The sequence below is a fragment of the Pangasianodon hypophthalmus genome, chromosome 7 (assembly GCF_027358585.1).
Source record: "Pangasianodon hypophthalmus isolate fPanHyp1 chromosome 7, fPanHyp1.pri, whole genome shotgun sequence".
Classification (NCBI taxonomy): domain Eukaryota; kingdom Metazoa; phylum Chordata; class Actinopteri; order Siluriformes; family Pangasiidae; genus Pangasianodon; species Pangasianodon hypophthalmus.
The window spans coordinates 24,557,956-24,575,232 of NC_069716.1; the positions used below are offsets into that span (position 1 = coordinate 24,557,956).

General features: G+C 39.0%; 2 protein-coding genes across 9 annotated transcripts in view; one reads left to right on the plus strand and one right to left on the minus strand.

Annotated features, from left to right (window-relative positions):
• Positions 1-48: 48 nt before the first annotated feature.
• ccdc135 (coiled-coil domain containing 135) lies at positions 49-12,640 on the plus strand (the record flags this gene model as incomplete). Its single annotated transcript, XM_026946412.3, has 18 exons — positions 49-103; positions 1,035-1,182; positions 2,989-3,163; positions 3,527-3,652; positions 3,945-4,139; positions 4,253-4,414; positions 4,842-5,057; positions 5,274-5,378; positions 6,191-6,263; positions 6,386-6,514; positions 6,692-6,820; positions 7,923-8,131; positions 8,335-8,535; positions 8,911-9,021; positions 9,234-9,344; positions 9,709-9,903; positions 10,868-11,007; positions 11,986-12,640. Coding segments are annotated over 18 exons (2,565 nt in total), but the record flags the coding sequence as incomplete, so codon positions are not given.
• The window catches only part of ckap5 (cytoskeleton associated protein 5), a 35,272-nt gene continuing 30,628 nt past the window's right edge, over positions 12,634-17,277 (minus strand). For 5 of the 8 annotated variants that reach the window (XM_053235479.1, XM_053235478.1, XM_053235477.1 and 2 more), the window contains 7 exons: positions 16,364-16,439; positions 16,077-16,265; positions 15,310-15,447; positions 15,044-15,127; positions 14,790-14,949; positions 14,152-14,297; positions 12,634-13,697 (listed from right to left, as the gene is read on the minus strand). In XM_053235479.1, the coding sequence (XP_053091454.1) occupies positions 13,452-13,697; positions 14,152-14,297; positions 14,790-14,949; positions 15,044-15,127; positions 15,310-15,447; positions 16,077-16,265; positions 16,364-16,439 (1,039 nt within the window). In that variant the 3' untranslated portion in view covers positions 12,634-13,451. The remainder of the gene's footprint in view (positions 13,698-14,151; positions 14,298-14,789; positions 14,950-15,043; positions 15,128-15,309; positions 15,448-16,076; positions 16,266-16,363; positions 16,440-17,277) is intronic. The other 3 variants (XM_053235476.1, XM_053235475.1, XM_053235474.1) reach the window with 3 other exon arrangements.

Sequence of the window (17,277 nt, forward strand, 5' to 3'; positions counted from 1 at the left end):
TAAATAAATAAATAAAAATCCCGGAAGTGCTAATTGACTTGACGTCATTGGCGTGCGCCGCGGTCTCGTCACCATGGAAACCGAAAAGCGCCGGTGATACAAGGTAAAGTTAACAAACGTTTTAAAGTTAAAATTGTTAATATAGTTAAAAAATGCAACGGAAGCAGACACTAAACGCTCTAACTAGCTAAATTATAAATTATTGCTCTAAATGATAAAGTTTCAGCTTGTGCTTCGTGGCAGTTTTGGGTCATTTGGTATTAACGTTAGCCAGCTGAGCTAAGTGCTCAGGTATTCTCAGTTATTATTATTATTATTATTATTATTATTATTATTATTACATAATGATAATGTTACATTGTTACATTCATTTTTAGAATTTTTTCCTACTACTACTACTAAAATAATACTACTAATAATATTTCTTCTTCTTCTTCTATTATTATTATTAATTGTCTTATTATTATTCACTTCACAGATAGAGAGAGAACAGACATTAAAGTTACAATTTATACAACAAAAAATATTCTAACAAAAAGTCTAAAAGAAAGAAACATGTCAAAAAAAGTTTAACTTTAGTAAATCTGTAATTGAAGGTGATACATAATACACCAGTTACAGCTAAAATAGTATGAAAGACATTAATCTTGTCATTTAATAAAATAATAATAATAATAATAATAATAATAATAATAATAATAATAATAATCTTAGAAGTCTAGTACACATTGTATATAGAACCTCTTTAAAAAATTAGAACCATTAACCATCCTTGAGGAACATATTTTTAAGAGCCTAATATTATCTCTTTAAAAAGATTTTGATTCTTGTAAGAAAAAAAAAAATTTAAAATAGCACACCACATCGGTGATAGTATATTTTATTTCCACTCAAATTAAATTTGATTTACTTTTCAACCTTACGTTAAATTTGTTTACGGTTGTATATTTATCTGCTTATCAGATTGTTAAGGAACATCAATCTCTGTGACCCTGAAACCTGTAATCTCTGCTTTACTCTGCCATGTTCTTAAGTGCTGTCTGGAGTTGAGCCTGATATGGAAGAAGCCAAAGTGAAAGAGGAGGAGAAGGAGAAGGAGGGAGAGGATGTAGGCCTGAGAGAGTTACAAGAACTGGAACAGACTCTAGACAAAGTGCAAATCAATCTCTCGGCTCCCCACCTGTGAGTTTACTAAGGTTCACTGGTGTTTGCTCTGTGCTTAGCTTTAAACCATTATCCTGGTTACGCCAGACAATGCTCACAAACACCACAGCTGTTTACATTACATAATCATTAACTGCAATGACAGAAACATATCACACATGCTGTGTCTTTAGGGACAACAAACAAATCAAAATTGTCTATCCTGAATTTATGTCAGCATTTATGTGATGAAACAGCAAAGAGCAGCTTTGACACGTTCTTAGTGTGTGGCCGTGCAGGAAAAACCCCATGAGGTCCAGAATTCCAGCACATGAAGATTTGTACATTAGAGTTCACATTTGGCTGTCATGTTAAAAACTGTTAGAGACTCAGGGAACATCCTGTGCTTGTGCTGGGCTAGACTCACTTGTTTACTTAAAGACCTGTGGGCCTCTGGTGGGCCACTGCGATACTGCAGGGCTGTTCTCTGTATTAGTGCCTCTATACTGTACCACACACACAATGTTCTTTATTGCTAGTGTACTATTATTAAGAAATGTTATCAGATATATCATGACATTAGTATTATAAAATATAGTATTATCTGGATTGAAAATGAATGTCAGCTAGATGTTTTTGATACCAATATCACCATATGTCCTTTTACACTGCGCATTTCTCTGGTACTCAGGACCATGTATGTCCTTTTATAACTTTGTTTGCTGTTCTTGTTTTGCTGTTGGAAATATTAACTGTAAAATAATATCACAAACTGTACATGTTGTTGTGCAAAAATGAATGAATCAGTATTTTAGTTGGGAAGATTTTATACAGTTGCTGTTTTAATAATTGTTTTTGAACAATGAGTCGGTTCTGACTAGTTGTGGGATGCGGAGAGCTTTATGGACAGGAATATGGGGAGAGTTAGGAATTTCTAATTTAACACAGGCACACACCAGCATTTTGCCACTGAAGTACTTAACGCATATTATATTGAGACGTTAAAGGAGCGATTTGGAATTTTCAGAGCCCTCTAGGTGAACTGCAATGGCAATGAAAGCATTGACAAGCCTTCCGCTTATCCCCAACCTGCTCCACTCTTTCTGTATGGCTGCTTATGAGTTGCCTTTTAAGGAAAATAGGCATTGTTGTCCTTTAGGGGGGTGGAGCTCATTTCAGGGCTGTAGAAATGTATACAGAAACTAGTCTGAGCCTTTGGCAATATTTCAGTAACAGCTTTTCTAAGGTAGCTTAGAGATTCTTTATAATAATTTAGAATTTCACCCCTATTTTTCTCCCTAGTTTGGTCACCTGCTAGCGAGCTCTCCCCATCATACTCAGTCTACAAACCAGGAAGGGTGAAGGCTAACACGTGATTCCTCTGAGACACGTGAAGCCAGCCAACTGCATTTTTTCAAACTGTTGCACATGCTGCATGACAGGGCAGCGTAACTCAGAGGAAAGCGCTATCTGCCCTCTTCTGCATACTTGAGCTCACAGACGCCCACGAATGCTGAGTGTTGTTGTGATTGACAGGGGAGAGAAAGTTTCCTAACCTTCCCACTCAGAATGCACGGCCAATTTTGCTCCCTCGTCCACAGATCAAACTCGCAACTTTTATACTTTTGAACATTACAAACTGCACCTTTAACAGTATGTTAAAGAAAAAGCACTAGATTATGCATTAGCCTACGCAAGCAAAAGTGTAGTAGCTAGAATTAATGCACTTGAAGCAATGCATTTAGGCAAACTAAGCCAAGAATAAAATGAAGTTTACTCTCAGTATCAAATACTCAGTTGGTATAATGCAGAAATGCCATTGATCCAAACTGACTCTTCTTACAGGTCAGAGCAGAGGCCTAATGTAGACCAGTCTGAATGTCCTGCGTCATACAGCGAGAACTCGGCTCAAGAGAAGCTGTTGGTGTCCATGGCGGAAAACCTTCACGCTCAGTACTCCTATCTGTATCCCGATCGCAAACCGCTGCTGCTCTGTCCAGTCAATGAGTTTGGAGTGCAGGTGCAGTATTTACAACACCATAAACCGTACACTAGGTTCCCAACACAGACACTAGTCTCTGGTTGCCCTGAACTGATAAATATGATAAATGAGCTGATACAATAAGCTGTTCTCTGTATTAGTGCCTCTATACTGTACCACACACAATGTTCTTTATTACTAGTGTACTATTATTAAGAAATGTTATCAAATATGTCATGACATTAGTATTATAAAATTCTATCTGGATTGAAAATGAATGTCAGCTAGATGTTTTTAATACTAATATCACAATATGTCCTTTTACACTGTGCATTTCTCTGGTACTCAGGACCATGTATGTCCATTTCTAACTTTGTTTGTGTTCTTGTTTTGCTGTAACAGAAGTTTGTGAGCACCACACTGCGGCGTACTCTGTTACCGTACCGCGAGCTGTATGACTGGCAGGGCTGTGCTAGTTTCATCTCTGACTTTTTGACTTTGGAGCTGCTGGATTGTCCAACTGAAGTGGTGAGAGCTACTTCTGCTGCACTTCCCAAAAACGGGTTATGCCCATGTCTCTACCTTGCTTCAGTGGATAATCTCACCTGTATACAGTAGTACCTAAGAATTGCTGCTGTAATTATACAGACTGTCCTGTGCTCATAGCAAGAGCATAACAGTATAATAAATATACACGATATTCAGCTCACATTATCTACAGAGATGTGCAGACTTACTATTTCAGATGTGAGACAATGCACAGCAGTTTATCAGCATACAGTGTGGTAATGCGTTCCTTATGATTGTGTGATTTGTTTAGCCGAAACAGCTTTACTCTCCAACGTGGGTGGTGCAGACTCGGAGAGGTACATGTTTTGATTTCTCCACCTTGCTCTGCAGTTTATTGCTGGGCGCAGGCTACAACGCCTACTGCGTCAGTGGCTATGCGGTCAAAGACCTGTGCCTGCTCGATCTGAGCAACCAGGAATGTCCACTACTCAAACCTCAGGACACGGTGAGTGATCACAAAGCCGCCTGAAGGATGTACGATTCACTTTTCTATCTATCATGTTACTGATGCATTTATTACAGAAAAATAGCCAGTGATAATTTGGTTTGCGTGTGCAGGTTGAGGAGAAGCCACTTGAGCAGAAGGAGGAAGTGAATAAGTACAAGGTTAAACCTGCACGAGAACTGAAAAGCACCTTCGAGCAGCGTCAGGAGGAGAAAAATCAGCAGGAGCATCACGCATTGCTCGCTAAACAGCAGGAGGCCAAGAGACTAAAGGAGGTCCGAGTTAAGGGATTAGAGCACACTGATTATGATACATGCAGGTTTGCATGTTGTGTAAGAGATAATGAAGCATCCTGATGTTAGAAAATAATGGACAAGATGAAGGCAAAGAACACCACAATGTGGAGCGGAGTTTTTAGTCTTTTCACTGTCTTCACACTTTTCAGGCAGCGGAGAGCTCTACACATCACAAAGTGCTTCTTTAATGTCACACTTTTCATGCTTGGGTTTTGAGTTACTAGATGATGTAGCAAATGACCTGGCAAGCCATTGCCTAAAGACTTTCCTATCATGTATCGTGAAAGACCAGGCTGTACTGGAAATCGAACCTCACCGATGAAATCCTGTAAAATTGAAATGTCATGGCTTTGGCTGTGTACGTTATAGCACATTTGTCAGATTTTATGTTCATCCTTTCCTACAGGAGCAGGAGCGTCCTTCAGATCCTCTGTGGGGCCTACGGGTTCACAGCTGGGTTCTGGTTATGGCAGGGAAACGTGACATATTGGAGAACTTCTTCATTGACCCGCTGACGGGCCAGAGCTATCCCACGTCCAGTGCGTGTTTCCTCGGCATCGAGAGCGTCTGGAACCATGAGAACTACTGGGTCAACATGCAGGACTGCCGCTTCGGCTGCACGGTCAGTCTGTGTGGATTTCCGAATGGATGAGTGTGTTAAACGTCGTTGTTAAAAGGGAGTAAACTTTGGTTTATTTGATTTATTAACTGCAATGTTGATAGTTATTGACTATTAAAAAATTAATTAATTTAAAAAATCTTTTTTTTTTTTCACTTCATGATTACACTTTGGCTGGATCTGGTAAACCTTTGCTTTTTTTGGCTTTGTGTCTCTCAGGAGATGACATATGACCTGCATGATGTGCTGAAGTGGGAGTACATGTTGTGTAGCCCAGCAGTCCTTCCTGATGCAACAGGAGAAGAACAAGAGGAACAGAATGATGTACATGTTTTCTCGCACTTTCCATTCTGAGCGTGTACTGAACACTCAGACTTCATTTAGACAGGATTACTCCCTAGAGTTATTGAAGTGTTTTGACAAATCATGTTTTTCCATACAAGATTTCATCATTATTCACTAATTAAACTGAAAGCAGGAAAGATTATAGCACATAATGTTTAGTCAGTTTCAAATGAAATTAAACAAGGATCCTCAAAAAAGACAGTTAAAAACGTGTCACATATGAGCTTAAGGTAATATTCAGGCACAAGACGAAACAGCAAAATGCAGCCCATCTCACTTATTATTCATTTTATGAAATGTCTTCACAATAAAGACTCATTTGATGTTCTCCATGGTTTTAACTGTCCACTATATCTGAAATCAGTAATTAACTGCAGAATATCAGCAAAAATTAAAATTAAATAGTTTGTGAAGGTGGTAATAATAATAATAATAATAATAATAATAATAAAAATAACAATAAAATTGTACTGAACGCTGATGCAGTCTAAGGATTTCTTAGAAGTAGGTGTGCCTCAGGTTTAAATATCAATCATTAATTTTATCAAAATTTGTACCATACCTTAAAAAAAACTCAGGTAATTCTGCATTATGTTCTTTGAAAAAAAAAGTTTTGGCTATATGTTTATATGTGAATAAAATATATAAAATATATAAAAACACATGAACATTAATGTGGCTCACAGGATCCTTTTATTTCATAGGCTTGTTTTAAACAGTCCCAAATAAAGCTCCATTTTTAATAAACTATGACCTTTTTTAATGATCAGTTTGTGTCTGTATTTTTGCAGGAGGAGACAGAAGAACCTAAGCTTTTTGAGATGCCTCAGTCTTGGGTTGCACAAATCCACATCTCAGAAGAAGGTAGCTTTTGTCTTGTGCATGACCTTTAGTAACCTCTGTACTGACCCCGGTCAGTCCTATAGAACATGCCGTTCGACGCAGTGGCCTCTGTGACCTTTGGGGTTTACTGTTTGCATTTAAAGATATGGAAAGTCGTTTCCCGGGTGGGTCGAAGGTTATCCGTTACAGGAAGGCCACGCTGGAGAAATTTTCCCCTTATCTCCTGAAGGATGGATTAGTCACAAGACTCACTACTTATGATGACCTGGAATGTGAGTTTTAAAAATAGGTTACATTTTTCATCATCAAAAATTTACACAAATCAGCTGATGCCAAGTCCGTATTTAGTCTCTGATTGACCCTGCACTTGATGCAATTCTTCAGTCATTGGTCAGTTGCCCTCCTCCGTTTCTTTCATCCTTTCTCTCTCCTTTTTTTGCATTGTGAAGGCACTCAGCCCACCACAGTGAAGGAGTGGTATGAAAACCGACATGATGAGCTCCAGGAAAGGGAACTTCAGAAAGCCACCAATGTCACTACAGAGCGTTTCTCATCAGGAAGGAGCTTCTGTCTAAGAAGTAAATTCATTATGTTTTGTATTGTTTATATATTAAACAGAGGAAGTTACACTCAGTGATTGTCATCAAATCTGATTTAGACACATCAGTAATCAATTGATTGATTTATTACTTATTAATTAAAGCTAAAAATGTAAATAAAACAATAAACAGGGAGGAGCTACATGCTGAAAAGTGAAAGGTCTCACTCTGTTTATCAGTTAATAATACTTTTAGTTAATTGTTTTAATAATCAATAAGGAACTAAAAAAGAGCAAATGAATAGAGAGTAATAAATAGGAAGATTTGATTACACCATCAAATCTGATTCATACATGTCATCTGTCCATCCATCTATCCATTCAACCATCCATCCGTCAGGCCATTCATCTATCCGTCCATCCATCCATCCATCTGTTCACACATCTGTCCATCCATCCATCCATCTATCCATCCCTCCATCCATCCATCTGTTCACACATCTGTCCATCCATCCATCCATCCATCCATCCGTCCGTCAGGCCATTCATCTATCCGTCCATCCATCAGTTCACAAATCTGTCCACTCATCCATCCATCCATCCACTCACCCATCCATCCATCCATCCATCCCTCTGTCTATCCATCTATCAATCCATCTGTGCTCACCCATCTGTCCACCCATCCATCCATTCGCACATTCATCTGTTCACCCATCTGATCATCCAACCATCCATTCATCAGTCCATCCAACCACCCTTCCATCCAATCAACAAACCAACCAACCATCCATCCATTATTCCATCCATTATTCCATCCATCTTTCCAGACATACATATGTACATTTATACATGTATATTTATTTATGAATTTAAAGAGGAGAAGTTAAAATGGCAACCAATAAAAATGGACACTTTAGGCACGTTTTTGCATTTTTTTTTTTATTTTTAATTTTTTTTTTTCTATTTTATTTATTTATTTTCACTCTAGTAGACTCTTAGCTTCTTTCTTGAACAAAAAGATGCAGATGGTGTTATTATTTACATGACAATGATGTCTGCATTTTAACCAAAGATAAAGCCAAAAATTAAAGCTCATTAAAGCACAAACCCAAACACTGACAGAGATTCTCGGCTCTGTGCAGCTCACAGGTACGTGACTCTGGTCCCTGGGACGGAGCGTCTCATGGAGTTCTACAGTAAAGTTCGAGCTGACAGCTTGGTCAGTCGAGTCGAGACACCGACGGAAATGATCGAGACATTTCAGGACCGTTCTGACTTCCTCTATTACCGACATGTCGTTTATGGACCTTTGGAGCTGGCACAAAAACTTGGAGTTCAGCGACCCATTCAGGTTATGATAGAACACACACACACACACACACACACCCACACTATAAAGTACTTCAACCTTTCACCTGCTACAATGCTACACACCAATAACCACATTAGCATAACATTAACAAGCAACATTAGCATAGCATTGCTACCTTATGGCTCCTAAGTACCATGGGAAATGGGTCAATAATATGTGTGTGTGTGTGTGTTTTTAAGCAGAAGTTTGTGGTGAAATTCCATAGGGATCGATCCAAACCAGCCAGCAAGGATGTGGCTGAACTAATATTCCAGATTTCGCAGAATCGAATTGAGGTTACATACCATCTAGAGGACGAAAGAATCATTCCAAATTTTGACATCTTTGAAAAACCTCCTAACCATGATGACCCCTTCTCAGACAAGATGGTCTCCAGCTTTCAGGTTTGACTGAAAGACATAAAGACATAAAAAAAACACTTCTCTGCCTTCTAGTGGTCATATTGACAACAGAGGCACCTAGAGGCACCAACAGAGGCACCTAGAGCCTCCTGTTATTTTGTTGCTTGGTGTCAATGTTTAAAGAAGGAACACAGAAGCTGTGTAATAAATATAATTCCCATACAAACTGAGTATATCTGCTTGCTGCAGAGACTCCTTAAAGATTAGACTCCGTAAAGACTGTCGAGAAGGTTAGAAGGCATTTGGTTAACATTTGGTTAGAAAATAAATCCATGATTGATTTAGCTTTACCTTTCATTCGAGTGGGGTGATGTAGCTTGAATCATTTTCATCCTCTTCCTCTCGGTGTTCCTGCAGGTGGACCCTCTTGGTGAACCCTTATCAAAACTGTACCTGTACCAGACCCTCATGGCACTGATGAAGGAGGAGGAGAAAGTCTTAATCAATATCAAGGATTCCGAGAATGAAGTAATAATATTAAAGATGTTCTCAAAAAAAGCTGATTTTTTTTTTCATTTATCACAATCTGTATAACTTTAATATTTATTTTCTGGATCAGCAGTCTTTAAAATTGCTGAAAAAGAAGATACTGTATGTATATATATATATATATATATATATATATATATATATATATATATATATATATATATATATATGTGTGTGTGTGTGTGTGTGAGGTGAGGGACATCCTTGAGGTGAGAGGCCGGGAGGAGAGTGCCATTATGCTTAAGATCTCCATTTACGACATGGCTAGGAATGAGAAGGCACGTCTGCACGTGGAAAAGCTGGTGAGGTGTATTATCATCAGCCTGCTAACAAATAATTTCTATACTGACTTACTCACCTTTCATATTTCTTTCTATTTCATATAACCCTGTTTAATGCACCAAAGGATCTTCTCTTATCAAAGACCCCTGCAAATGCAAAAGGTTTCAGGGGCTGTAGCATAAATTATTAAAATGTTTCAGTGACATCTGATGTAATTTATTACTATTATTTTTTTTTATCAAATTTAAAAGTTAGAATAAAATATGGGTTTTGCCACCTGAGGCTTTAACTACTCATCACCATACAACATTCTACCCAGTACTGTTAAATAATAACTAAATTATCAAGATTTGCTATAAATTCTCATATTTCTTTCTCCTGTAGAAGCACCTGGCCCGAGAGAAGCAACTGAAGAAAGAATACGAGGACGTGGACGTCTTGGCTCCGTTCCTGGCTCGGCTGGGACACCCGGAGTGCCTGACCAAGCAGCAGGCAGTGCAGATGCACGCAGACTGCCTTGACAACCTAAAGCAGAGACTTATAGACAAGGCCAACCTCATTCAGGCTCGATTTGAAAAGGTGACACTGACAAATCTAGTGTGTCTGTGAGGGTTGTTTTTTTTTAGACATCCAGGTTATTGGAATGTTTAGGATTGTGTTGATTGTGTTAATGCAGCTGGACTTGTTAAGAACTTGAAGACATTTCACTGCTCATCTGAGGAACCTTATCATTTCTCACACCTCATTATTTAGACCTTAAACTCCCAGGACACCCCAACTGGTCCAGATTTACATTCCTCACTTTAATAATTTCGTATCTTTTGTATTTGTTATATTGTAGCTACAGAATTATTCACAGGTGTATTAACAACATTATGTAGTCAAATCAGTATTGTGGAAACAATTTAATCTTCAAAAACAAAAAGAGAAATGTCTTGGCTTGGAGGAGTGGGAGGCCACGCCTCCATCTCTCTAACTGACAGGCTCAGAGACCACACCTCCTTTACTGAGATTAAAGACACAGAGGCCACACCTCCTTTACTGAGATTAAAGACACAGAGACCACACCTCTTTTACTGTGATTAAAGACACAGAGACCACACCTCCTTTACTGAGATTAAAGACACAGTGGCCACACCTCCTTTACTGAGATTAAAGACACAGTGGCCACACCTCCTTTACTGAGATTAAAGACACAGAGGCCACACCTCCTTCACTGAGACTGACAGTCACAGAAGCCACACCTCCTTCACTGAGACTGACAGTCACAGAAGCCACACCTCTTTTACTGAGAGGCTCCAACCTGCTGTTAGAGGCTCTCAATTTGCTGCTATACAGAAAGAGTTAGAAGCTCTCAGAAAAGTCAAGAAATAGTTCACTATATTCAGCTGGTCCACACAGATACTGCAGTGATCACAGGACATGTGTGTTCATTACAGTATTGATATTTACATTGCAGTTTAAAGCAGATTAAAGCCAACGTGCTCCTATCTGAAGCTTGTTCCCTCACTGTGTGTGTGTGTGTGTGTGTGTGTGTGAATAGGAGACTCAGGAGCTCCTGCAGAAGCAGCAGTGGTACCAGAAGAACCAGTTCAACTTGACAAAACAGGATGAGGAAGCATATTTGGCCTACTGCTCCGAAACCATGTTCAGGATCAAAATTCTGAAGCTGCGCCTCAGCCGGTACACACTTCAGCTTCACCTCACTCACACTGCTAACCTAGGACAAGATTCTTCTCTAATGAATTCAGTTTTTCCAGTGAATTATTACACTTTTTACCACAGTGCTACAGAATTCCCCAATCTGATTGGTCAGTAGATGTTGATTAATTTTCTCTAACAGCAGCACTGACAGGATGTTGACAAATCACAGGTTCTGATTAATGCATTAGAATAACCTGAATATTGTTTCTATAGTAACCTAGTATATTATAGGGCCTTTTACAGTGGAGGATGTACATAATATAACGCTTACAATTAACAGATTAAAAATGTTATTTAACAAAGGAACATGCATAATCCATGATAATGTTCCAATTTCTGTCAGGAGACATTTATTTCACTTTTAGGGAAGGAGTCTCCAGTGTCAGCACTTTGTAACTGTCAAGAGGTTTTCTCACAACACCAACAGTAAAGTCTTCAGAAGTTTTTTGTATTGCTCAAGAGAGAGTAAAAAAAAAAGAGAGGCAGGAGAAGGAACAACTGTTTATAGCTGCTATAATAACATAAGCGATAAACTTGTAATTTGTTCACGGACCTTAAACCTTAAATGTACTTGTAAATGGTTAAAAAGCATGAGGAGCTGCTCATTAATAATAATAATTATAAAAAATATAATCATTGGGAAATTGCTGTGGTATAAAAGGAAGAAAAAAAAAAAACCCTTGGAGACAAAGCGAGCGTGTGTTTGACTGCCACAACTACTGATGTCACAGCAGCTGAAAAACACAACTTATGTTTTCTTTTCCTGACTAAAAATTAAACCATTTGTAAATACTCTGTGCAAAGCTTTACACAGACACTAAAATACGTATACACATGATAGTTATTGTCTTCTGTACACATATATTTAATGTTAGCTTCAGAAGGTTGTGTAGAAATGGTAAAGCTCTGTGATCAATCTTCGGTGTTTTTTTTTTTGTTGCTGTTTTGCTTTTGTAGCCACAAGGACAGAGCGCCACAGAAGTATCTGGCCCTGGACAAGATGCTGAGACAAGATCCCAGACTGATGCAGCACCTGGACTAACTCGCTCTCTCACGCTCTCGCACTCTCACACCTGAGCTATATTTGTCACAGTTTTGTTTACGTTTTTGCCCTTTTTAATACTATATCTAAGCATTTTTCCACCAGGTTATTGGTGCACATTTTAGCTGTATAACACCATCGAGCGCATGGATAGCCACAGTACACCAATAGAGTTTTTCCCCTTGCATGTAAAAATGCCTTGTTCAGACTAGTCCACTTGCCAATCCAGCAAAATCACAAATTGATCGATTACAGCATCAGTACATTTTACACACCCAGTATAGAAAATCCAAGGGCTTTTTGGTGTTTTTTTTTGTTTTGTTTTGTTTTTGTTTTTTAAAGAGCTGCTTGGTTTCAGGGATTCAGTCCATCAGCAGCTCTGACCATTTCAGCTCACTCTCACTGTGCAGAGGAATCTTTACACTGGCCAAAGACTGGAATACACTGGATTATCGCATACACTGTAAGACCGCAACGTTAAACAATTAAATAAACAATAAAACCACTTTGATTTTGCAGGATCTACTCCCAAATGAACAGAAGGCATCTTATAGTTTGTTACATTATATAAAAAAAATCTTTATTGCCATTTTCACTATAGATTATACACTTAAACTCAATAGCAACAACACTACTTGAATGAAATACAAAAACGATGCATCAGAACTGCCAACATTCTGCTCTCAAGTGCAAGATGTTGGAATATTATTAACCGAAATGTCATTAATTATTAATTAAACGGGGCTTAGTAATGCAAACTATTTACAAAAAACATCAAGTACTTCATGCCATGCTCCTTAAATTACATAAAGAACAAATTAAATCCTTCAAGCGCTTCAGTGGCAGAAAAAGCAAAAATGGCAAACACTAGATGGGCAGAGAAACCCAGTGGAGACCTGGAGAGAAGGAAATTTTGTGTTTCCTAAAATGTCTGTTTAAATAATAAAAAAGAGGAGAGAGAGAGAGGAAGTCTGGAAATCTCCAGGTAACACATATTACAGCACTTTTGCACATCTACTGTAACTCCTAAACATGACACAGAAAAGCCTGGAGTGGTTAACAACCGTCAGTATATACAAAAAAAAAACTCAAACAAATGTGCACAATACTAAACAAGCAAAAATGCAGTTTACTTCATATTATACAATGGGACAAACCTGTGGTTTTATTTTTTCTTTCCTATTTTCAATATGTTAATCTATACATAAACCAGACCTGAAAAAACGGCCGAGCTGAGAGCAGTGGTGAGAAAGACTAGCGCGACTTAGCTGAGGTTAGCAGTTTAGCTAGCTGTAGTTAACTAGATGCAGGAAGGGGAGTGGGCAATGTGTGTGTATGTGTGTGTATGTGTGTGTGTGTGTGTGTGTGTATGAGCTCCTCTCTATTGGCGGTTACTCTTAATGCGCTCGAGCCTCTTTTTAAGGTCATCGAGGTTGGAGGCGGGTGAGGAGGCTCGGCCCGGGCTGTGTGAGCGCGACTGCTCTTGCTGCAGCTGTGACTCGCGCGACTCCTTCAGCTGCGACAGCTTACTGTGAAGCATGTCGGTGGAGGAGGCCAGGGGAGGCCTGGACAGCAGGGAGGACAGCGGACGCTCGTCTTCCTGCTGCTGCTGCTGCTGCTGCTGCTGCTGTGAATGAAATGACAATTAGACTCAGAAATTTTGTGGTTGTTTATAAAACGGCTGTTAAAGTGGGTCCTTCATCACTACGACTACACATCAGAGACAGTTAACATCTGTAAATAAATATTTATACTTGATAATAAAGTCCTCCACTGAAGGAATAATTTACTTCACATTAAGGATTGATTGCTTATTGGTCAATAACGGAAGAGGGAAGAAGTGATGATTTAAGCATACAGTCTGTACGTTAAACTGGAGGATATACGCTTCTATTAAGTTAGCCACATTACCTCTGAGCACATTGCCTCAGACACCAAACTTATCTTGGCTGCTCAACTACAGGCAGACTTTAAATTCTGCTTAATTTGCAATAAAAATTTATTCATCAAATCATGTGGCCTAAGCAACAACAACAAAGCCCCAAATATGATAATATTTGATAATAGCATGGGGTTCAAACCTTAGAGTTCTCAAGTCCATGGCGTTGCCGGAGGATCTTCAGTCTCTCGTAGTAAACAGCAGGTTTCACATCCTCCCCATTACTGCTAACTGACATGGAGCTGTGGTTGGAGGGGTACGCAGAGTCCACACTGTGCTGTGGAATCACTGGATCAAGACAAGAGGAGTGAACAAATTATTACAACACACACACACACACACACACACACACACACACACACAAAAACCCAAGATGCACAATAACAGTGATCACAATTCATATCTGTGCAAAGCTGATAGTTCTAGGACATCAGTTCAAAACAAATCAGTTATGATGATGTAAAGGAGCAAATCCAAAACACTGACTCAAGTAAAACCAATCGCATGTCCATTGTCTTTGATTGTTAAAACTGCTTTTTCCACCTGCATTTAGTTCCTATTCGACAGCGTCTGATCCAAAAAATGGAAGAAAAACTTATAGGCTAATATTCTCCATGGTTTTATTACAATTAAAACATTAAATAAAGATTATACACTGTATTGGGAAAAAAGTGATCAGGCCACGCCCACAGGGAGTAGCAGCCCCTACAAACCTACAGGAGACACATCTTTAGCACCACCAGTGATTGTGTATGCGTGTGGGAACTTTTTTTCTTCTACCTGAAGAACTTTGCAGGCGGCTTTTTCCCTCCCGCTCTGACTCAATCATACGGAGACCGCGCTCGACGTAGCTCTGGAAAAACTGAGACGTGTTCTTCAGGAAGGGCTCCAAGTCAGCGTCTGAATACTTCTGCTTATACTCATACAGCTCTGTCAAGCCCTGAGAGAGAGAGAGAGAGATTACTGATACCTGACTGTATGCTCTAACTGCTTATCACATGAAGCATGAGAGTGTAAATAAATAGAGCTCTCACCTCTTTAGTGTTCTCCTTTGAGCCAATCTTTTTGAAGATCTCTGAGAGGATGTCGCTCACTTTTGCTTTGATCACTTTGTCGTCCTGTTAGCAGTGAAGTTGAGAGAGCATTATATCTTATATTCACACGTTATATAAATTACACGCTGACGTTACTCCAGTGATAAAACTCCAGGGTTTTCTACTAAACTAATGATCTCAACCTGGGCTGAGATTAAAATAATAGTTTATGAAATGTAAAGGGATTAATGTATGTGGTGACGTACAGATCGTAAGGCCACTTTCTCAGAGTTCTGGTCAGACTTGAGGCCTGAGAGATTTCCTGAATGCTTCACCACCCGCCTCAGATGAGCCTCCAGTTCTGACTCATTCCGGTTCTCGATCATGGACAAATGGTCCAGTATCTGTGTGAACACACTGAGCATTAAATTACTTCCTACTGTTAGTGAGGAACATTTCTGCATGCTTTAAAGCCATCTAAAACTTGTTTTGAGCGTAATACTTTTGCCTTTAAAATATGTATCTATACTGAATAATAAATTGGGCATGATAATAAAACACAGAAAAGGGCCAAAAGTGTCTATACTTTCACCCTCATCAAGAAATCCAGATTCTATGAACAGTTTGCAGTTTGTTCTACAGTGAAACAACATTAATGGCACCCTCTATGACTTTTTCTATATTAATTGATTTCCATCAACAATTACGTATATAGAATGTAATTAGGTTGGCTTCAATGAGGGTAACAAAACAATCTAGCTAATGCTCTAGCTGCGCTGATTAGCTATTGCTATACATACTGAAGGGATCTACACTGTATACTGTGCAGGACTTGTACTTATTCTGTGTGTACTGTCAAATTACGTCCATTAGCAACATCCTGTTTCAGCACTATGTACAGGTCCTGTATTATAATGTATCTGTATGCAGTTGTCACTTATTTTTATTTGCTTCAGCTTTGATCACTACTTCTTACTTATGTTAGCCTTTTTTTCTAAAATAAGGGACATTTCCAAAGTCTGTGTGTTTGTACCTTGGCCCCAGTGAGCTTGCAGAGTGTGTGCAGTAAGGTCTTCAGAGTGCGATGTGGCACGTCACTCTTCAGCTGCTTCAGCTTCTCTTTAGGAAAGACCTTCATGAAGTTATGAACGTCCAGCAGGATGCGGTCCAGGTTAATACTGTTAATGGTCTCGGGCAGGAAGCGGATCATTCTCCACAGACACTGCAGAGACGTGAGCAGCGTTTAACACCCAGGCATACAGACAGAGGATTGCGACATGGTTCGTTTTCACATAAACGCCTGCAGCAAGTCTTCTTTACCTTCATGACGAGCTCAGAGAACATGGGAGATCCTGCAGTTGTGATCAGGCTGTCCTGCAGTAGCACCAGCAGAGCACTGTGAAACACAAACATCATCATCCTCATCATCATCATCATCATCACCACAACTCATACTGTTCACACCAGCCCTACCTACACCAAAGCTAGGGGTGAAATGTTTTCTTCAGTAAGAGCTGCCTTCTTCTAATGGAAAGCTTTGAAGATAAACGATATAGGAAAGCACCATGTGATCATGTTCTTGGAACTCAGGTCAAGTGTTCCTATACCAGCGCATGCTATTATAGGAAGATACCCCAAAAACAGCACATCCCAAAATGTTTTATTCCATTTACACCACAGCAATTTACCAATGCTAACAATTTTTATGAATTAAAAAAATGACAAGTCATACTTTTATCCATTTATAGTTACATGTAATGTTGTGGAAAATCCTCAACACAAGTTAGTTCCTATTATCACTTACATTATAGCAGCTATAAATACATGTTCCCTCAGCATCTTTTTTCTCTCCAAAAAAATGACCAAAAAAAAAAAAAAAGGCAGCTTGTCATGTTACTGAAAAAACGCAAAGTCCCAAACACACTCCCGTGTTGGAAAACTTAAAGCTACAGTATTATGTCTAACAAAGCAGTGACACTGGAGACTTGTTTCAAAATTGTTAAATAAACATCACAGAAAACTTCACCATATCAAGAATTAGACATTTTTAATCCTTGTATAGCACTCGCCATACAAGTCCCTGTGTAAACTGTTACTACAGAAGGGATAGCTTATTAAAACGTGCACAGTCAGAGCTGCTGTTACAGAAACACCTTCTGACCAATCAGAACTGAGCATTCAACAGCCTTGTGGTACAAGGTTTTAGAACGTTAAGGGTGCTCGAACAGCAATTC